Below are 21774 nucleotides of genomic sequence, written 5' to 3'. Positions count from 1 at the left end.
AAAATAACGTTAAAGAAATTAGGTATGGGAGAAAAGTTTAGAGGATTGATAGATCAGTTATATTTAAATAACACAGCAGTAGTAACAATAAATGATGGAATAACAGAACAAATTTCAATTTCTAGAGGAACAAGGCAAGGATGCCCTCTTTCCCCGGTTTTATTTGCAATAATTATTGAAATATTAGCAAATATTATTAGGGAGGATAAAAATTTGGAAGGAATTGGGATGAGAAAATTGAATAAGATAAGTTTATTTGCAGATGATACTCTATTAACAATTAGAGACCCCTTGGAAAAAATGAATAATGTGAAAAACCATTTAAAGGAGTTTGGACAAATGACAGGACTAAGAGTCAATTGGAATAAATCAGAGCTAATGTTGTTCAATTATCCAAAAACGGAAGAACAGGAATTTGTAAAGGATGGAAAGATAGATATAAAGGTAAAAGATACAATTAAATATCTAGGAATAAAAATTACAAAAAATCTACACAAATTAGAGGATCAGAACTATAAAAAATTAAGAATAGAAATTAAAAGGAAATTAGAAGAATATAAAAATATAACATTATCATGGTTCGGTAGAATCGCATTAATAAAAATGAAAATTCTGCCTAAGATTAATTTTTTGTTTAGGATGTTGCCAATACAAATATCAGAGGTTGAAATTAAAAATTGGCAAGTATTAGTGAATAACTATTGTAATGGGAATAAAAAAGCAAGGATTAATAAAAGATATTGGTATAAACCCCAAAAAGAAGGAGGTTTGGGTCTCCCAAATTTAAAATTGTACTATAATGCAAACCAAATAAGATATATTATAGATGGAATCATAGAGAAAGGGGAATTAGATTGGTTAGAGATGGAAACAACAAGAATAGAGGAAAAATTGGAAAATATAATTTTTAAAGAACTTACTATGAAAGAAATGAAGGAAATAGAAAACCCCTTTTTAAAGAATATATTAGAAATTTGGAAAAAAAATAAAGAAAAACTAATGCCAGCTATTTCACCTTTAACACCAGTTATAATGCTAAAAAATTTTCCAGTAAATTTAAAGGAAGAAGTAGAGAAATTAGTAAAAGGTCAAGAAATATATAGGATAAAAGAATGGATGAAGATTATGAGGGAGAAAGGGAAAATAAAGGAGAAATTGCAAGGATCAAAATTAACTTGGTATAATTGTATTCAGTTGGAACAATGGACAAAGAAGTATGAGAAAAATATAGGAGAGATTAGAGAATACACAAAATTTGAACAGTTGATTAGGCAAAGAGAAAGTATAGAGGCGAATGAAACCTTGAAAGGGGTCACAAGTGAAATATATAAATTATTATTAAAATATAATGAGAAAGAAGATTATTTAAAGACAACATGGGAGGATGATTTAGTACAAAAAATAAATGACCACGAATGGGGGAAAATTTGGAATCAACGCCATTTAAAATTTTATTCTATACGAATAAAAGAGAACTATTACAAAATAATTTGGAAATGGTATTTAACGCCTGTAAGGTTAAGTCATATAAATAAGAATTATTCAAGGTTATGTTGGAGAGGGTGTCAAGAGATAGGCACTTATATGCATATGTGGTGGGGTTGTAGAACCGTAAGGAGATTTTGGCAAATGGTATTTGAGGAGATAAAAGAAATAACAAAAATTGAATTAGAATTTAGTCCAAAAATAGCGTTATTATCTTTATATGATAAAATTAACTGCACCCAAGTTATAAAGGATCTAATTACAAATTTATTAACAGCGGCGAGATTAATGATAGCAAAAAAGTGGAAAGACCAGGGAGATTTACAAATACAAGATTGGTATAGAGAGATTTGGCAAATAGCAATTAATGATAAGTTAACTAGTGAAATTAAGTTTAGAAGAGGAATAATCAAGAGAAATGATTTCGAAGCAATATGGAAAACATTTGTACAAAAAGTTTTAGGAAAAGAAGGAGGTGTTTTACCACCAGAGGAAGAGTTACAATTCTGGAGATAGAGTAATAAGAAGACAGGCTCAGGGGATGGGGAGCACTTGGGGAAGGGGGAAATTATGAAAAATATATGATGAAAAGAAATATGAATTAAAGTTAGATAAAGTAGTAAAGAATGGAATATAAAGGGATATACTATATGTATGGGGAATATAATGTAAAAGTCTTTTTTATATATTATTGTAAGGTGAATTTAATCAATATTTTATCAATTTATTATAATATGTATTAATTTCATTCTACCAATAAAATAATTAATAAAAAAAATGGCTCTGTGAAAATTTGTCCCCTTACTATTAAACCACCCCCTTCTTTGCCTTTCCTACAAAGGTATTCACTCCTTAATGTTGTTAAGCCTATAAAACAAAGGAGGAAGATCTGACAAAGAGTTCCATTTCATTGCAACTGATCAGTGATAGAAATTTTTCTGTTGTAGAATTCTTCCTACCGGGTTGAAATCATGTTTTGGAAGAAACAAACAAAAACTCATGACTTTCAGAATCTAAGTCATGTTTGCAAAGCTGGCAGTTAGAAAAGATATCTTGTAGACTCAGCAAATCTGAAATGGGTCACTGTGAAAGAATATAAATTGAGTCACCATGCCACTGTTAGCATTTCTTGTGTGCCTTTTCTTACACAATTCTTACACACCACTGATTTAGGGTTTAACTTTTAGTCTCTTGATCACAGTAAATGCAATTAACAGCACACATTTAATACAAATGAGACATCCATCAAGAAACATATTAATTCTTAATATTATTTTTGACATAATAACATGGAGCTTGCTCTACAAAATTACTGTACCTCCCCTTCAGATGATGGAGCTTTTAGTATAAATTTCAAAAGAACAGTAATTTGTTCAAACTAGTCATGACCCATGCAAATTGATAGGCAGTTTGTTCTATCTGTGTCTTGGGCTGACATTCCATGCAGAAGAAGGACTATGCCCTAATAAATAGACAAGTGCTTGCTCAGCTCAGATACCACTTGGAATTATTAACCTTCTCTGTAAGTGTTCATAATACACTGGGGGACTTTGCAAGTGTTCATGAAGAATGCTGGCAAATTTCAAATGGTTTTGTGTGCAAGCACACATTCACCCACGCCCACTACTGTCAACACCACAGTGTTTCCTTTTACCTGAATAGATGCATGTAGCCTGTTATATTGTCCTCAAAACAGCTCTGAACACATGAGACTCTAAACTGGCAGCTGGGGTAGATTTCTTATATGGGTATTGTACTTTTCCTTGATGCATTTTTAAATTTATTTTAATTCACTTGTTTGAGTATTAGAATCTGTTTAATTGTACTTCAGCATCATTAGGGTTAGTGAGGCTTTTTATTTTGTATTTATTTTTATTGCCCTTTTCAGTTTTGTTGTGCATGGGACTGTGTCTCAGTTTGGGCAAAAAGTTGGAGCAAAAATCAAACCAGTTAATAAAGCAGGGACTACAACTAAAGGCCCTATTTCCCATCACTGTTTCAGTGGTGATTTTCTGCTCCTGTTCCACACTCTCATTGATTCAGACATTTAGCCTCATAAATCTGCCTTTTAAAATCAAGGACGGATGATTGTGGGAAATTTTTTTGCCTTTTGTTCCTTTCCCTCCTTGCAAAGGAGGGAAAGGACAGGAATGGTTAAAGAAGGGTGAAAGTGAGCTTCATTTCAACTCCAATCAAAATTGGAATGAGCCTCAAACTGGGTTGCAAGCATTTGAGCAAGAGTGAGGCTCATGTTTTCAGACAGAGCATCCATTTCAAAAGTAATCTTCCATTATAAAATTGCTTTCACTTGATGCGTTTACTGTCATACAACTGCTTGCAATGACTGCCTTTTTTGCATTCAAAAGTCAATCTTATCTCTCTGTCCATCCAACTATTCTGCAAAATCCCTGGTACAGAAGAGGGAGGTTGCAAAAGTGAAGCTGTGAAAAAAGCCTTGAACATAAGGTGTGAAAGTGCTTCAAGGTATTTGTTCTTAAAATATATTGTTCCACCTGCGGACCTTTGCCATTCCATCCTTGACAAGTGGCAGGTAATCCATGAGGGTTTAGCCTTCAGAAGCCATCCAAAGATCAATCACCTCAGGTAAAGTTTTCTTCTCGTCTGAAATGCAAATCAGTTAACCGAGAAAATGTAAACGTTCCCTTTGGGGAATGAATGAAATCCTTCTTTCAATAATGATACACATAAAAAAGGAGAGAGTTCAGTGCCAGATGCCCTTTTTATAGACTGCACCACTTCACAATCGCTTTGTGACTGGATTGGAGAAGCTTCTTCAATTACATGGCAATTAAGAACACCGATTTAGTTTCCAGGCATTGTGAAACAGTATTTGTTTTGTGTTGCAAAAACAAAGACTGAGAAAACAAATACAAAAGGCATGTGTATATAGGATCTGAACACTCACCAGGCATAGCGATCGTTCTCAAAATATAGCCTTTTGACCTTATTTTCTGTGATACATTTTTTTCTACTAACTATCTTCGGCAACAAAAACTCAGCAAAGCTGTACCTTTAAAATAAAATTTGTCTGGATCATGTCCTTTAATGGCCACCATGTACCATTGTAGAGGGGACATAGGAAGCTGTCTTATATTAACAAATTGTCCATCTAACCCAATTTCCATCTAGTATGAGCAGAAGTGGCTCTTGCTTATTTAATGACGTGGGTTAACAATTGGAATAGAATTTTCACTGGAAACATGGAAATGACCTGTTGTCAGCACCTCTGAGTCAGTGCTCCAGGTACTTGTTGGGCCTGGAGACATGATGACATTTTGCATTTGTGTTCTTTGTCGGGAGTCCCTATTGAATTTGGGATGTGTTTTAGTTCTGTATAAAGAGAAAAAAGCAGTCTTGATGTGAAGAATTTGTTCATTTTGGTGCTCTGCTATCCCAGCTCTTCATCCCTTTGTGCTCTTTGTTGGGTTTGTTTTGTTTAAGGTTTAGTTGATCATAGAATCATACAGTTGGAAGAGACCACAAGGACCATCCATTCCAACCGCCTGCCATGTATCACTTTAACTTTAGTACAAACTATTTATGATTAAATGTATCTTCGTATCTAATGTTCATGTTTTTAAATTACAAATTACTGCAGCTTGGGGGGTGGGGGACTAATAGGGGATGAGAGCAAGCATAGGAAGGAAGGGAGGGAATTATCCTTTTTCTCCTGTGCTGTGGTCCTAAAGAACTGGAAAGCAAATACTAAAACCAGAAGACAATGTCTTATCTATCCCCCAGTCAAAGATAAACTACAGAAGAACCTCCCCCCCAAATTGGGACCAATGGATGGTGTTTTCTCCAGAGCAAACACTAGCTTCTGAGGAGATATTTTTCCAGTCAGTATCACTATAAAGTTGTAATGGTAATACTAAAAACATGACTGAAGAATCATTTTAAATACATGGTAGGCAAAACAGTTGCAAATATTTTGTCTGTTCTGTAAAGATTTTAGCAGTATGGTGCTTATTTAAAAGGTTGAGCAGCAGCTATAATTTGCATTAATAATATGGCTGTTTCTATTTATAAAGGACATTTTAATTGTACCAGACAGCATCATCCTAACGGCTTGTCCTAATTCTTGTCTAAATCCAAAGCTCTTTTTAAAAGAAGTTGGCCATTGGAATTAATGCGATACATGAATAAAATAAAATGCTATTAGACCCAAAATATCAGTGAGAGAACATTAATCTTGTGGTTTCTCAAAGCAAAATGCTTTTTAGATTCAGGACATACACAAATTTGGCTACTTCCTATGAAAAGGAAAGTAAGAGCCCAGTGGGTTGAATCAAAGAAGGAGCAGAGGTACAGCTTCCTCCCTACCATCATCTAACCCAAGTCAGAACAGTTTTCAAGATGTCTAGCTCACTATGTATCATACAAACAATTCCTGAGTCACTGACAAACTAGAAGAAAATTCCTTTCTGACATTTTATTATAGCTGCAAGGTGATGATGATAATAATAGTTTCTTCACTCACTTCTACAGCAACTGTGGCACAATACAAAGGACCACATGACTTCACAGGCATGGTGGGCTTTCTGATTCTTTCACGCAGTGACAGCTGACCACTACTTCTCTTAGCATTAGAATTTTGAAACTTTCCAAAGCAGAGAGTTGTAGTCAGGGGTAAATTGTCCCCAATTGGTAGGGACAGTCCTGATTATTTCTCTGTCATCCCACTTTTTCAGTGGCTTTTAACATGTCCTAGTTTTAATCTCTTCCTCCCACTTCCCCTCCTGATGCTCTGCTTACTTTCATTGGTGAAAACTGAGTTCAAGGTGCAACGGTATTTTGCACTCAATTCAGTGGGGACAGAATCTTACCCTTCCCCATCAGTGGTGTCCCACACCAGGGTATCACCTGGTGCAGGAGTAGGGCTTTGGGGACAGGGCCAAAAGGACATAGTCTCACCTCCCTGTCCTGCGCGGCTTTACATGTGAGTAAAGCCACATCAGGTAGGGAGGAAGGGGTGCCTTGGGGCCTCTCTTTCCCTGCCCAGTGCAGCTTTACCTGTGAGTAAAGCCATTCCCATGCTGGGCTTTTTGGCCCATGCTAGGCAGGGAGGAAGGGATGCCCTAGGCCTCTCCATGACCCATGGCAGGAGGGTGTGGGGGGCATCTTCTGGGGTGTCACCCAGTGCAGTCTGTACCCCCGCACCTAGTGATGCCACTGTTCCCCATAGATTCAGGCAAAAGGAAATTGCTGCAGCCAATCTTGACTTGTGTGTTTTTCCTCATTAATAACTGGTCATCATGACCACACACTGATGTTGCTTGGGCACATATATCCTAGTTTTCATCTGTGAAATGTTGGAGGGTATAGGGTTATGCTATTTAGTCCTAGTGGTTACCTTCACTGTGCCTAATGGGATGAAAAACTCACTGTCTCTACAGTCCATCCCAGTGCCAACCATAGTTCAACACTTTCCCACTGACAGCATGCTTTACCTCATTACATCAGCATCCCTGTCTCCCTCAAGCACTAGTAACTATTTAACATCCGTGTCCAGAGGCATGAATCTCTGATTATATTCCTGTATACTTCAGTCTCCTGTAAATAATTGCATTGTTTTGTGAATTTTAAAGTATTTGAAAACAAAGATAGAGGCAGCCCTAAGATACTCTGTTATAGTTATCCTCATGGAATTTTATAAAAAGTTACATATTTTTTATTGTAGGTAGATTATTCTGTTCTACTATATGTATGTGCTAACTGCCTTCAAGTCAGCTTCAACATATGGTGACTCTATGAATGAGATATTTCTAAACTACCCTCTCCTCGATAGCCCTGTTGAGGTCTTGCAAACTCAGCACCATGACTTCCTTGATTGAATCTTTTCATTTGTAATGCGGTCTTCCTCTCTTCCTGATGCCTTCTACTTTACCTAACATTATTGTCTTTTCTAGTGAGTCATACCATCTCATAATATGACCAAAGTATGACAGCTTCTATTTCTACTGTTCTGCTATGCAAAGCAATCCATTCCAGATCCCCCATGTAAGGGGAATTCCGCGTATGCTCGAGCCCCATTCAAAAGAATGGGGCTTGTGTGTGCGCCATGGGCGCACGTGCCATTACCCCTTCCAGGGGACACCAAACCTTCTTTTGGCGCGGCTTTCAGCATATGCTGAAAGCCATGTAAGTCACGCCCACGTATAACGCAGGGGCACTATTATTAAAGTTACTCTCCTAGTCAGTAAAATCAATACATATACAGTGAGCCCTCTCCTTATGCAGGAGATCCGTTCCGGATCCCCCAGCATAAGGAAAAATCCACCTATGCTCAAGCCCCATAGGAAATAATGGGGCTCATGCATGTGGCAGAGTGGCATGTTTGCACCATGGGCGTGCGCGCCATTGTTTCCCTCCCCAAGCAGCTTCCGCGTAAGCTGGAAGCCGTGTAAAATGCATCCACGCAAGGCGCAAGTGCACTGTACTCAGACGGTTCCAGAACTGGTAGCACAATGAAAAAGAATATACCACAGTTACCACCAGAGATACATAACTAGTGCCTTTATGATGGATTGCATCCATGTATGCATATCATATAAACTGATTGCTGGCATGGCCAACTCTGAAACCTGTTAGGAATGTAGGCAAGATGGATCCCCTTTCAATCTATACCCCTGTAACCAGTGTCTAGTGTTCTCAAAGTTTACTTTGCCACCATCTCTTTGGTGAATGATTTCTTGTGCACTTTTTGTGCCCATTTCTTGTGCACTTTTTGTGCAAGTTTCCATGGACTGGGATTGTGATGGAATCCCTCTCCAAATTGGCCTCACAGTTCCAACCCTTGAGCTTCTATCTCTGACATTGTTCTTTTGCTTTTAAGAAGCCTTCCTGGAGCTGGTAGTCGCACTCAAGATAATCTCTGTATTGGACAAGTAACTGTGTTGATCAGTGCATTCAGCATGCTCATCCTTCCTTAGCCTGAAACACACGGGCAAAAAGTGGCAGCTTTGGGCCGCATTGCTAGTGTGGCATTTAGACAATGCATGCCCCAAACATGGCCGGAAGCCACATTGGCACCATGCCAAGGAAGAAGAACCAGACCAAAAAGGAGCGGATATAATCCTTTTTGGTGCGGTTCTTCTTCCTTTGCATGGTGCCAACTTGGCCCCCGGCCTGAGAGTATATCCACTCCTTCTGGTGGCCTGGTTCAGGACTGCGGCAGTGGCCCAGATTAGGACCAAGTCCATGTGGGAACTGCAGTCCCAGTTCGATCAGCCCTGCCACAGTCCCAGCATGGTCGTTTTGTCCCGTCTGCTTTGGGCCCTAGTTAATTATTAAATTAAAATGTCCAGACAGAGATGTAGAAAATAAAAACAGTGAAGATTTATTCTAAAGCAAACAAAATAAACAGCTAATCTTAGGCTGGTTCCATACACAGCACAGGGTAAACACTTCTCCTTGAACCCTTTTCAGGCTCTCAGCTTCTAAATTCCTATTCAGATCTTATCAGTTCCTGTCTTCCTAACAGTCTTAACTCTATTTCTGGCTGTTCCTAACTAACTCTTTTACAGGCAAGCCTCTAGGTCAGTGATGGCGAACCTATGGCACGCGTGGGTACATGTGCCGTCACCCCAGCACAGTTTGCCAGAGTTTGTTACTGGAAAGCCAGAGGGAGACGGCACTTTGCAATAAATAAGTGGGTTTGGGGTTGCAATTTGGGCACTCGGCCTCTAAAAAGTTCACCATCACTGCTCTAGGTTATATCCTTTCCACCATACTTTGCCTGCTCCATGAGCTATGATTAATTGGTTCTACCCAGGATTGCCTAGCTTCTTGCTTTAAAGCAATACTTGATAAATATACACACAAACAAATGCAAATGCACATACTAAAATTAACCTTCTAGCCCAACAGCCAGTGAATTATTTGTCTGTAGGCCTACAGCCATTTATTAGACTTTTTGCTGATGACTTGTTTCATTTGAATATATTTATCATCTGAGATTTTAGTCACCTTTTTGTATCCACCACCTTTTCAATTTCTTATTACTGTTTAACTTTTAAAGATAATTTGAAGACCGTCTTAAATATCCATCTGTTTGTATAAGATTTTTTAAATAGATTTCTAAATTTATGGTTTCACAGCAGCTGAACAGACCTGATTATTTTAGTTTGACCCAAGTCATAAATCTACAACAATATATTTTTTCAACGGCAAAGATTTTCTGTGCTTTGCAGAGTATATTCCACTGGATATGCTTTTTTAAAAAGGAAAAATAACATTTAAAATTACACACAAAAACCTAAAATGTAATTCATTGTGTGGCTATGATTCTATAAAACTACACAATTTACATGGAAGGAAGCCACAGCTTATATACTCTCATGAACATGCACAATTCTTCAAAGAATTGACCTTCTAGACCTATAGACAGGAAACAATATATACATAATGTTTTTAATTCATTTTCTCTTACTCCAGTACTTACGAAATCTGCTTACAAGCAGTGAGATCCTATTCAATGCTGGAGGAGCATAAAGCCACTGGAAAGCGCCATCAGCATATTTAGCTGAGGAGCATTGTTTAGCTAGCATTCATATCAGCATACTTGTCGAATACTGCAGAATCTCTACTTACATGGAAGTCCACAACGACAGTGGCTGCCAATTAAGTGGTAGAGCTCAATCAGTTTGGATTGGAGGACAAGGCAGCATCCAGCTGAATCTGGCAGTTGTTGTACAGTTTAGATAACTCTATTATCCAAGGAGACACAGGGTATTACACCAAAATATTCCCCTAAGGTTGCTGCCACACTGCAAAAATGAAGCAATTTGACATCCATGGCTCAATTCTGTGCAATTCTGGGATTTGTAGTTTTACTACAGGGCACCAGAGCTCTCTGGGAGTGAAGACTAAATATCTCACCAAACTAAAGATCTCAATATTCCATAGTACTGTATTGTGTCATGGCAGTTAAATAGATTGATTTATTTCCGCACCCCAACATGATTCTACCAGTGACTTCTTGCAGTACAGTAAACCGTACAGGTACTTCTGATAATTCAAAGTAGTGACATTGCTGGTGTAGTAGTAGGGTGTCGATAGTTAAGGTTAAAACAAGTGTGCCTATGGTGTCAGTTGTAAAAATGTGACAGTGTGTTTATCTTGGACAGTTAGAACAATCTAACCCCTTGTGGCAGCATTCAGGAGAACACACTCTAAAACAAGTTGTATAATTTCTGTCCCCAGTAGGTGTAATTTTTTTAGACTTTGATATGTCTTACAGTTTTCCCTTGATATGTTATGCACTTTGTATGTTCTAAAAGATTAATATCATGGCTTCTAAGTTACACATTCTTTGAAAAACTAGATAAATGTTGTCTGTTTTGATCCTCCTATCTTTAAAGACAGTCTGTATAGCAACATTCAAAGCCCCAGAGCTATTAATTTCATGAAAATAATTGTTGAAAAGTTTTACGCTTGGATGAATAATAATATGCTGGCCACCCAGGCTCTATATTTAAAACCTTAAAATGTGCAATCAAAGAACCAAGTTCTCCCATAGAATGCAAAGAGCTTTTCTTGCATTTACATCTTGTATTCTCTCTGCGGAGTTTGTTTGCAGTTTTCTTCAGAGCTTAGACATGTTACATTTTTTACACTATAATACCAAGTATAATCCAACAGGACCACATGCTAGAGATTCTGTGAGCTAAAGTTCAAAAAAGTAATTTTTCTAATCCCTGATTTTTCATATAGAATTTAGTGGGGGGGGGGGGGGGCAATGATGTTTATGAGGAGATGAATAGGCTTACTCTACATAGCACACTGCAGCTTGCAGCTGCCAGCAGTAAATGACATGCTTGTACCGAAAGTAATTTTTTTGGCTTGAGAGTTATATGTCCCACTATGTCTATTGAAGGGGAGAAATTGTTCACTCTCAGTTGAAATAAAGAAAAGAGCACTCCTTTTCCTTGTACCTTCTAAAGTAAGTAAGTAAGTAAGTAAGTAAAATTTTATTTGTATACCGCCTTTCTAAGACCAAGGCGGTTTCCAGCATTCCACATAACAATATCATAATATAACAATATAAACAATATAAAATCATGAGCACATAACATTAAAAACATTATACAATAAAAACCACCACTCATGCCAGCTTAACATGCTGACGAGGGGGGCGAGGAGAGAATACTTCAGGGGTCAGAGAGTCAGGGGTAGGCCTGCTCAAATAGGAATGTTTTTAAAGGCCTATATGCATGCACCAAAAGGTCCATGTTCCTCCGGACTTGCATTGTCCTGTATGGACAATGCAGGCCAACAGCCCCCGGCTGGGATCAACCAGTCTGGATGCTGATCTGGCAATCCTCACCTGATCTCAGGTCAAAGGAGCCTTAGGGCAAAGAGACTGGCTGTTTGTCATGGACTCTTTAAAACTCCGCGGTGACAACCAGAACACCACACAGCCCTGCACAGCCCTTACCTGCTGTCACCATTGGCCATGTGAGTGTAGCCAGATGTCCTGTTTTCACCCTTATGGACTGTGACAGGGGCCTTCAAAGAAGACAACAGGAGCAGGGAAGGGCCACACATTAACAGCAACTTCCTGGCATGGTTAGGGTTGCCATAATGGAGGACCTCGAAACTGGGACAAATGTAGGACAAGGTTTGAAAATGTAGGACATTTTTTTTTTAAATTTCCTGGCTAGGAAATTAAAAAAAAAAAGTCCTAGATTTTTAAACCTTGTCCTCCTCCTCCTCCTCCCGGCCTGGGAGGAAGCCTAGGCCAGCTCCCAGGCCGGGAAGGGCGGGGGGAAGCTTGGCATCGCGGCGATCGCCGCGGTGCCAGGCTTCCTCCTCCTCCTCCCGGCCTGGGAGGGAGCCTAGGCCGGCTCCCAGGCCGAGAAGGGCGGGGGGGAAGCCTGGCATCGCGGTGATCGCCGCGGTGCCAGGCTTCCTCCTCCTCCTCCCGGCCTGGGAGGGAGCCTAGGCCGGCTCCCAGGCCGAGAAGGGCGGGGGGGGAAGCCTGGCATCGCGGCGATCGCCGCAGTGCCAGGCTTCCTCCTCCTCCTCCCAGCCTGGGAGGAAGCCTAGGCCTGCTCCCAGGCCGGGGAAGAGGCAGGGGCCGCTCCTCATCGCGGCAATCGCCACGGTGGGAAGCAGCCTCCTCCTCCTCCCTGGCCTTGCGGAGGCCTTGGAGGACCCCGCGGCCGGAGCTCCGACCGCGGAGCTGCCTCTAAGGCCTCGCTGGGGCCCGGGAGGGAATGTCTCCGCAGCTGGAGCTCCAACCGCGGAGAGCCTTCCCAGGCCTCAGCAAGGCCTTGGAGCCGCCGCGGGGCCTGAGGTGGCCGCGGTGGGCGGGGCCGTCCCGGTTTGGGCGCCAAACCGGACCGGGACCGGGACCGGGATGGCCCCTCCCAAACCGGGATTGTCCCGCCCCCCGGCGGGATATGGCAACCCTAGGCATGGTGGCTGCCAGCCATGTAACACCTGCCCATCACCATGCTGGCTCAGGGACTGATCTGGGTTGGAAGCAGGGGCAGGATACCACTGGCCTGGCCTGTAGTATCCTGACCATTTGTTCACGCCCTAAGAAAGTCTTTCCCATCCTATGTCCTTCCTGATGTTTCAGCTTTCCATTATTCCTCATTATTGGCCATACTTGGTGGTGCTGATGGAACATCTCTCCCAAAACATGTTGTACAAAAATAGTCTGAAAGAAAGGCTCAGGAGTATAGGAAAAGCAGCATAGGAAGATTTCCATTCTTCTTCCACTGGTAGGGTTCAGGGAACCTCTGGGTGCAGAGTAAAAAGGGGGCATAGGAGATGGGGATGAATAGTGTGGAGATAGACAGAACCTGAGATGGCTGGCAAACTGACCCGTTCATTAAATTCATTTCTCAAGCCTCATATGGACTTTCATGTGTATTAACAAAAATTGGAAACATGCTTTAAGATAGAAACTGCAAGTATATTTAATTTCTCCCCAATTATATGTATGAAGAAATTACATATTTGTAAGAGGAGGAGGGATTACTATTACTACACAGGAACATGTATGGCTACTGAATTTAATTCATTTTCTAGCAGTGCAGCCTGATACAGGGTTATTCATAAGTGTCTAGCTGTGTTCAAAGAGATTTCACCCTAGGTTGAATTTTGTCTACCATTGTAATCTAAATAGTTAATTCCAGAAATGATAAATGAAAAGATGATGGTTTCAAATCCCTGATACATATGCAAACAAATAATTTGGCAGTCAGGCTCACTGCTACTTTTTAATGCATTTGAAAAATTATGTTTGGGCAACTGGTCATATTTCTTTAAAGCAAGTGATTTTCCCTCCAGACTGCTGTTTTGAATATAGTATTTCTACATTTTACAAGCTATCCCAGAATGTTCCTGAATAATTAAGCTGCTGCTTAAGTGGGAGTTTCATATGAATGTGACATTTTCATTTTAGTCATATAGAAATAGAAGTATGATACAACAGACCTCTAATAAAATCTCTCTCTCAGTACACATTGTTTTAGTCTTAAAAGGAACAGATTAACTTTCTTATTTCAAGTTCATAAATCTTTTTGGGAACAGTGTAGGCTTAGCTAGCAGAGAACCACATTTTTGTATGGTGTCGACATGAAATGTGGGCATTGGAGGAGTGTAAAATCTCCTTGAAAAACATTCTGGCTTATTGGTCTTTTGCTATTTTTTGCACTAGTTCACAGCCTGTACATGTTGTGTTACCTTTCACCAGCTTAAAGGCTTCTCAGTGCATGATCCCAGCCAGTCAGAAACTGTTCTAAGCTGTGCAATTTATCTAAGTAGAATGATGCAGTTCATCAGAACTATGTACATGACTGAAAGTGGAGAAAGCTACATTGTTTAATTACTCATTAACACACAACTAACTCATTATTCCTTGGCTTGCTATATTTTGTTCCAAGTTTCATTGCTTGGTAGCCATGTTGAGGAGAGCCAGGTTTGAGCCCTGGGCTACAACTCTGGAGACCAGGGTTCAAATCCTTGCTCAGCCATGGAAACTCACTGGATGACCTTGGGCAAGTCACACTTTCTCAGCCTCAGAGGAAGGCAAAGGCAAACTACCTCTGAAAAAATCTTGCCAAGAAAACCCCACTATAGTTTTACCTTAGGATCTCCATAGATCATAGGTCATTTTACACTATGATAATTAGAGATGAAAAAAGAATATAACTGTTCTGTTCCTTAATTGTTCTGGAACTCCAGTGTGCCATGTCATTCTGATCATCATAATTTAATTCTGATCTGACATCTAAATTTCAGATGTGGAATCCCAAACATGTGTCATATCATCATCAATATCATTAAAAGCAGGTGGTTGTTTTTTTAAAAACTACTTCAGTGTTTTAAATGACCCCATAGTTTTGTTCCTGTGATAATAAGTAATTGAAATCCGTAGGAAAACACCTGTCAGAGGGGGAAGGCTTACTCATGAAAATCCCAGAGAGAAATGGTGGGGATTGCTTTTTTTGACAATTCATTCAACATTTTCATGGCTGCAGATCTTGATTTTCTGAGCACATTTCAATTGCATGTTTTAAGTTTTCCAGAAAAGATATTAATGATAGTAACAATAACAACAAATCACAATTGATACACTGGGATCAGATTTTATAAGCATTGTCTTTAATGAGCAGTTGGATGATTTACTCAGATAGACGGTTGCATAACTCAATGGTCCCGCTGGATTGTTCAAAAATCAGAGCCAAATCTTAAATGGAGAAGTGTTTGTTAGCAAATGCCATTAAAGAATATAATGTTTCATTGAACTACTTGTTCTCATTGTCGAATAACATTTTAAAATTGCAGGTCAGTTTTTCACATAAATGTATTTCTCGCACTGTCTAGCCATTTGCTGTGGGATAATTTTTTTTTAATCGCATATTTGTACCATATTGCTATAATATAAAATGCAGGGAGAGAGGGAAAATACAGCTCAAAATAAAACAAAATAAACCTTTGTTTTAAATTTTAGGAAGTCCAGTTCCTTTCTCAAAACGTTGTTCTGAAATCTGATTGAAAACAATCAATTCCACTTCATCAAATTCTTACATGGAAATCATGAAAGAAGCTGTGTATCTAGATCAGGATCTCAGTCCACACTGCACTCTCTATTATTCAGTGCATTGTACATTAGATAGTGCAATGTGAACTGAGATCCCTTTCTGGAAACACAGCCCGGAAAATAACAGACGGGTGAGATATGCATGCAGATACACATGTGAATGCAGATATCTTTCATCAACACTGCATTGCTTTCAGTAGGATATGAATACATCTCTACTATCTGTTCCAGTTTATCAACTGTGCTTGGCTGGATCAGAAGAGGAAACATCAGTCTGGTTGCCGTCACAATGGAGCCATATTTCTTTGTCTGCCATCTATTTGTTGAAAAGTTTTACATCTTTTCAGAAATGGATGCATAAATTAACTTAAATTCTCAGCTAGCCTGAAGAGAGAAAATTAGTTGTTTTTAATGCCCATGCTAATCTTCTTTTTCCTTCTACACCTACATAGAAAAACAGTCATGCATTTACATAGAATATTCACTACATGTAACTCTATTGCACATAAGGTGGAAATTGATGAAGTAGTTTCCACTATAGTTTCCACTATGAAGTAGTTTCTACTATATAATATTTTCCAAGATTTTTCAGAAGTGATACCTAAAGCAAAGTAATGCATACAAATACATCTTACAAGTAAACATTGTGATTAGACAGCAACAGTTGCTTTGACTTAAGGATTCTAGATTAATTGCAGAAATCATATTGAGGAGTTTATTGAAGGTAATTACAGACCAATAAAAGTGAGTTAGTGATTCTTGACAGGTCTTGACCTAGGAGATCTCAGGATCTGAGCTGTAGCTAGTAGGTTCACCCAGGCTGTTCAACTGAACAAGTTTTTAGATGCACTGTTGTGCCTGAATGTTCACATTCAGATTGTAGTGGCAAGAAGATTATGGTTCTTTCTATTTGGTGCTCTCCAGACATCTGTCACTTACAACTGATAAATTCTATGTACAGCTCCACATAGAGGTGGTTATGGCTGGATTCTTGAAATGGGATATTGCACTGAAACATTTTGCTACAAATTCCACTTATAGTTGTTGTTATTGGTGATGTGTACACGTTGGGTGGAATTTTACTTAACAATACATACCTGAAATTATAAAAGTAGCTGTTAGACTGGAGAAAAGCAAAAAGCATGGAAACCTCATGAATAATTACAGTGACTTTTGAGATATACTGGGCATGGTATTTAAAAGAAAGGACAAAGCAGAGTTCTTTTAAAGTACATATTAAGGTGTCAATCATCACTTGGATTGGAGTGGTTCAGTAGATATTTTTTACTCAGACTTGCAGAAAGCTTTCAGCAAAATCCCTTACAAAAGGCTCTTGGGGAAATGTTGCACTCATGGGATAAGAGGAGAAGTCATCTTGTAAAGAGGATGTTAGTTAAAGAACAGAATGCAGAAAGTAGAAATATATTGACAATTCTTGACACAGATGTTTTAAATTGTGGGGTCCTGAAAAAATATGTATTGGGACTGGTGCTTTTAAACTGCTTCTTCATAAATGAGCTGGATAAGCAATGCGGTTGCCAGGTTGGTAGATGGCATCAGTTATTTAAAGTGGTAAAAATAAAGTAAGTACATTCACCAGTGGGAAGTTACAATACATTTTCTGATAGCCAGCATAATGTAATGGCTTGAGTGTTGAACTAAGGGGCAGCCTGCAGCCACCCCTTTCACAGCCAGATCAGGGTCGCAGCAAATGCATGCCATGCCCCTGATCTGGCCTTTGCAGGGTGCAAAAAGGAGCCACAAAAAGTGGCTCCTTTTTGTGCCCTGCAAAAGGCACAATAACTGCAGTGCCATAGCTTTATAGTGCTCTTTCGGTGCTGTGTTGTACGGACACAGCGCCAGAGAAGTGCTGTGATGCTGTGTGCCGTGTGGTGCACCGCGTGGCATCACGCCACCCTCGGGGCAGAGCTGGGCTGTGCGTCATATGGACACCACGCCCCGACTGCGCTCCCAGGCCAGCCTTTCCCACCAATGTGCACAGTCCCTAAAACTCCAGGATTAAAATCTCACTCTTAGAAGAAAGCAATGGCAAATTTCCTCTGAATACATCTTGCGAGGAATATCCCATGATGGGTTTACTTTAGGGTCTCTCTCATCCAGAGTTGTCTTGAAAGCATATAAAGTCAATGCCAAGTAAAAACAAAAAGAGATTATGAAGATCTTCATAAGGCCTTATGCAAACTGGAGAAATGGGTATTAAAATGCCAAATATGTAAGGTGATATAGATAGAACCATAAAATCATAGAGTTGGAAGATACCTCAAGGGCCATCCAATCCAATCCCCTGCCATTCTGGAATTCACAATCAAAGCACCCCCAACAGATGGCCATTCAGCCTCTGTTTAAAAGAAGGAGATTCTATCACACTCTGAGGAAGTGTGTTCCACTGTTGAACAGCTCTTACTGATGTTGAGAGAGAATCTCTTTTCCTGTATTTTGAATCCATTGCTCCATGTCCTAGTCTCTGGAGCAACAGAAAACAAGTTTGCTCCATCCTCAACGTGACATCCCTTCAAATATTAAACAGGGCTATCATGTTACCTCTTAACCTTTTCTTCTCCAGGTTGACATACTCAGCTTCCTAAGCCACTCCTCCATGCTACATGGGCAAGAGGGGAGGGATATATTCTACATATATTCAGTGATGGTATGCTATCTGCCATGACAGATTATGAAAGGGGATCTTGGGAAGTGATAAAGAGGTTGATTAAAACATTAGCACAATATGTAAATGTTATGAAGAATTCAATATTGGGAATAACTGGTAAAAGATCCAAGGGTGGAATTGCCAGTATCATAATGATTTTGTACAAGTGACCACAAGTGGAACACTGTGCACAGCTCTGGCCACTAGACCTCAAAAAGTGTAATTGTAGATCTGGAAAAAATGCACAAAATTGCAACCAAATAATTGCTGGAGAAATTGCCCTATGAGAAAAGATTACTACACTTGGAGCTTGGGGAAAATGCAGGTAAGGGGAAAACTGAAAAATGGAGAGGGGAGTGTTTTTCCTCCTCTCTCTTAATGCTAGAACCCAGTGTCATCCAATAAAACTGAGAAATTAGGACAAACAAAAGGAAGCATTTCTTCACTGAGCACATAGTTATGCTATGTACAAGATGTTACAAGGCTGCCAATTGAGACAGCTTTAAAATGAGATGAGACAGATTTATGTAGGACGAGATTATTCATTCCACAGTTCATAGTTATGATGGCTATATATTAATTTCAGTGGCAGACACAGCATGCCTCTTAGTATCCATTGCTTGGAAACACAATCATGAAGGTGTCCTTGTACTCATGTGCTGTTTGTGGCATCTGGTTTGCTGAAGTCCAGTATGCTGGACTAGATTTGTGGTTGATCTGATCAAGCAGATAGCTTCTTATATATTTATACCTTAAGGAAAAATTTTTTAAAATCTCCTGTACATAGTACTTATTTGTTTTTGTATAAGTAGAAGAAGACGCCTTACATTAAATTTATACTGTACTGATTTATTGAGCAGTTTTAATTCCCTTAAGGGAATTAATTAGAGTCCCTCAAGGACTTTTATAAGGTGATAAACCCAATTCAGTTTCATTGAATTATACAATCTTTGTACCACAAGAATGGTGTAAATATAGATGTACTGAAAAGGAAACAAGGACAAAATATAGCTATCTCTATAGTATGATGGTGTTGGGGAGGGGCTGATAGCCACCTAGTTCTGTTTTCTTTCTGCCTCAGATCATTTTAACTAGAAATGCCAGGGACTGTACTTTGATCCCTTTGCACAGAAACCATGCAGTCTGCCACTAAACAGTGATCAATACAATTTGTCAACCAGATACGGAAAACCTGAGGAAATGAAGGTTTTAGTGCTTTTCTGGAGAGTGTTTGAAATGGTTGTGGTTTGGGTTTATAACATAAATTTGCTTCTCCAGGAGATCTCCAGAATCCACAATTTACCTTTTCAATGTTTGAGAACTGGAAAAAACTAATAGTTGGGGGAAGAAGGAGGGGTTTGGGGGCCTGCATAGAAAAGCTGATAGGCTGCCTTCCTCTAATCTGTTTTCCTGGCAGTTCCAGTGTTGTGGGTTTTTCAGGCTATATGGCCATGTTCTAGAAGATTTTCTTCCTGACATTTCGCCAGCATCTGTGGCTGGCATCTTCAGAGAATGCTTGCCTGGAAAAAGTGGGTCTATATATACTGTGTGAGCCTGGGAATGCAGGAGTGATATGCATGTGTATTGTTCTGTTTTGATGTACAAAGTATATAGTTTTTATCCTATTTCATGGCATTATTCCTGTTCTGAAGTGATGCCCTTTGGGTCTTTCCTCTACAACAGGAGTTAGCAACTTGTCATCCTCCAGATGCTGCTGGCCTTCAGATCCCATTATCCTTCACCACTGTTTTTCTGGCTACGACTACTGAGAGTTCAGTCCAACATCTGGAGGAGCACAAAGTGCCAGCCCTACAAATATACACCCATAACCTTACAAGCAGCTTTCATATGTTCTGGATATCCTAATATATTAAGTGGTATACTTTCTTGAATGACCAATTACTTAGCCCTGTAATTTGAGAGTATGATATTTATTCTTGACTGCTGCTATAATAGAGTATGCAGATGAGAAATCTTCATTTAATCCATTTTCTATTACAGTCATCTTTATCAAACAGCGACATCATCTTTGTGAAGTTGCATGCTCCATGGGAAGTGCTGGGCAAATATGCTGAGCTTATGAATGTAAGAATGCCTTTCAGGTAGGTGTAGTTATATTTGAAGGTTTATTGTCTGCTTTTAAAAACAAATGTAAAATGAGAGTGAAAGCCATATGTTTGGTATTTCTAGTTACTAGTGGGCTGCATTTTTTTTGTTCAGATTCAATTTTAATTGGAAATGATATGTAGCAGTGCCACTGTTTTCATGGGGTATTCTATCCTTAGGCCCTTTAACCCCTTCACTGCTGGACTCCCCTGCATTCTCGTGCCCTGCTGTTTTTTAAATGGACACTTCTTTGAAAACAGTGGAAGGTCCAGAAGATCCAGGTACGTACGGCAGCACAGCAAGTGCATGCCTCTGGGACGTATCTGGCATATTCAAAACCTGTAACTTACCAGAATGTATACTCTATTGCGAGAGAGCAGGATCACCTGACTATGTAAGCATCTATTGAAAAATAACAATTTCAGACTGAAGAAGTTAAATATATTTCTTGTATTCTAAGAAGAGTGATGAGAGTATCATATAGTACTATTAATCAAATTAGTTCCAAATTATCATTAAAGATAATGTGGGTATGTTTGCCTATATAATCATTCCTAATGTCAAATATGATTGGCATTAATGTATTTTTAAAATTTAGATACCTGCTTTATGTTAGATTATTTAGAGAAATAGTTTTAAGATAGTTTTGTTTGGCTTAAACTGACCATATTAATATATCCAAGCAGCCTAGTTCATCTTTCACTTGTACAGTATATCTCAGTTAACACTATGTCTTAAACAGAAAATTTGGTTCCAGAGGCAGAAATAGCATGAAAAGATAAGGATAGTTTTCTGCAGCACACAAAAGAAAGCCAGCACACACACAAAAAAAAAAAAAAACCCAAAACAAAAACAGTTCAACATGTTTCTATAAACTTTTACTCCCCAATTAACAATAAGCACATATGAAATGAAAGAACAAATCAGGTAATCCTTGTATAAGGAAAGGAAAAACATTTTGAACCTTGTAGAGATCACCTGAAAGCTTCTTCCAAAATGCATCCTGGGTTGATTTTATTTTCACCAGCCTCCACTTTTCTTAAGATTTCCATTTTGGTGTCCAAATTTACAGACCAATTTTTTTTTTTTAATGCTAGCGGTACCTGGGGGAGACAATCTAATCTGCTCTCCTAGTGCTCTCTGTTTTCCTTCTGTTGTAGGCAGAAATGCACAACTGCAGAATAATAAACTAGAACAGAACCCGTTCTTTTCCAGTGCAAAAATTACTTCATTGTTTACTGCAGACATGCAGTTGGAACCTGGCACCTAAAGCTTCTGTTTCTCCAGCTCTCCTTCACCATCCTCCCAGTTCCAATGCTGCTGATAAAACATTCATCTAAACAGAGTACAAAGGGGGAAAAAGGGTAGATTAGTTGTGAACATAAAGACTTGGTTAAAATAAGCTTCTTTATCAGAGCCTCTGTTAAATGAGGTA

The 21774-nt window shown here is 39.2% G+C and overlaps 1 protein-coding gene across 6 annotated transcripts in view; it reads left to right on the top strand.

The window, feature by feature from the left end:
• Positions 1 to 21774, top strand: part of LOC149312058 (anoctamin-4) — a 186539-nt gene that overhangs the window by 96042 nt on the left and 68723 nt on the right. For 5 of the 6 annotated variants that reach the window (XR_016281224.1, XM_089523859.1, XM_089523858.1 and 2 more), the window contains 2 exons: positions 20235 to 20335; positions 20519 to 20620. Coding sequence is in view for 5 of the 6 variants with exons in the window: in XM_089523859.1 (XP_089379985.1) it covers positions 20235 to 20335; positions 20519 to 20620 (203 nt within the window). In the remaining variant the exon portion in view is untranslated. The remainder of the gene's footprint in view (positions 1 to 20234; positions 20336 to 20518; positions 20621 to 21774) is intronic. The other variant, XM_089523856.1, reaches the window with a different exon arrangement.

This window comes from Sceloporus occidentalis, unplaced genomic scaffold (genome assembly GCF_023333645.1).
Source record: "Sceloporus occidentalis isolate IW3139 unplaced genomic scaffold, rSceOcc1.0.p SCAF_5, whole genome shotgun sequence".
In the NCBI taxonomy this organism is placed as follows: Eukaryota; Metazoa; Chordata; class Lepidosauria; order Squamata; family Phrynosomatidae; genus Sceloporus; species Sceloporus occidentalis.
Note: the sequence above shows the minus strand (reverse complement) of the source record. Positions and strands in the feature narration are given on the sequence as shown.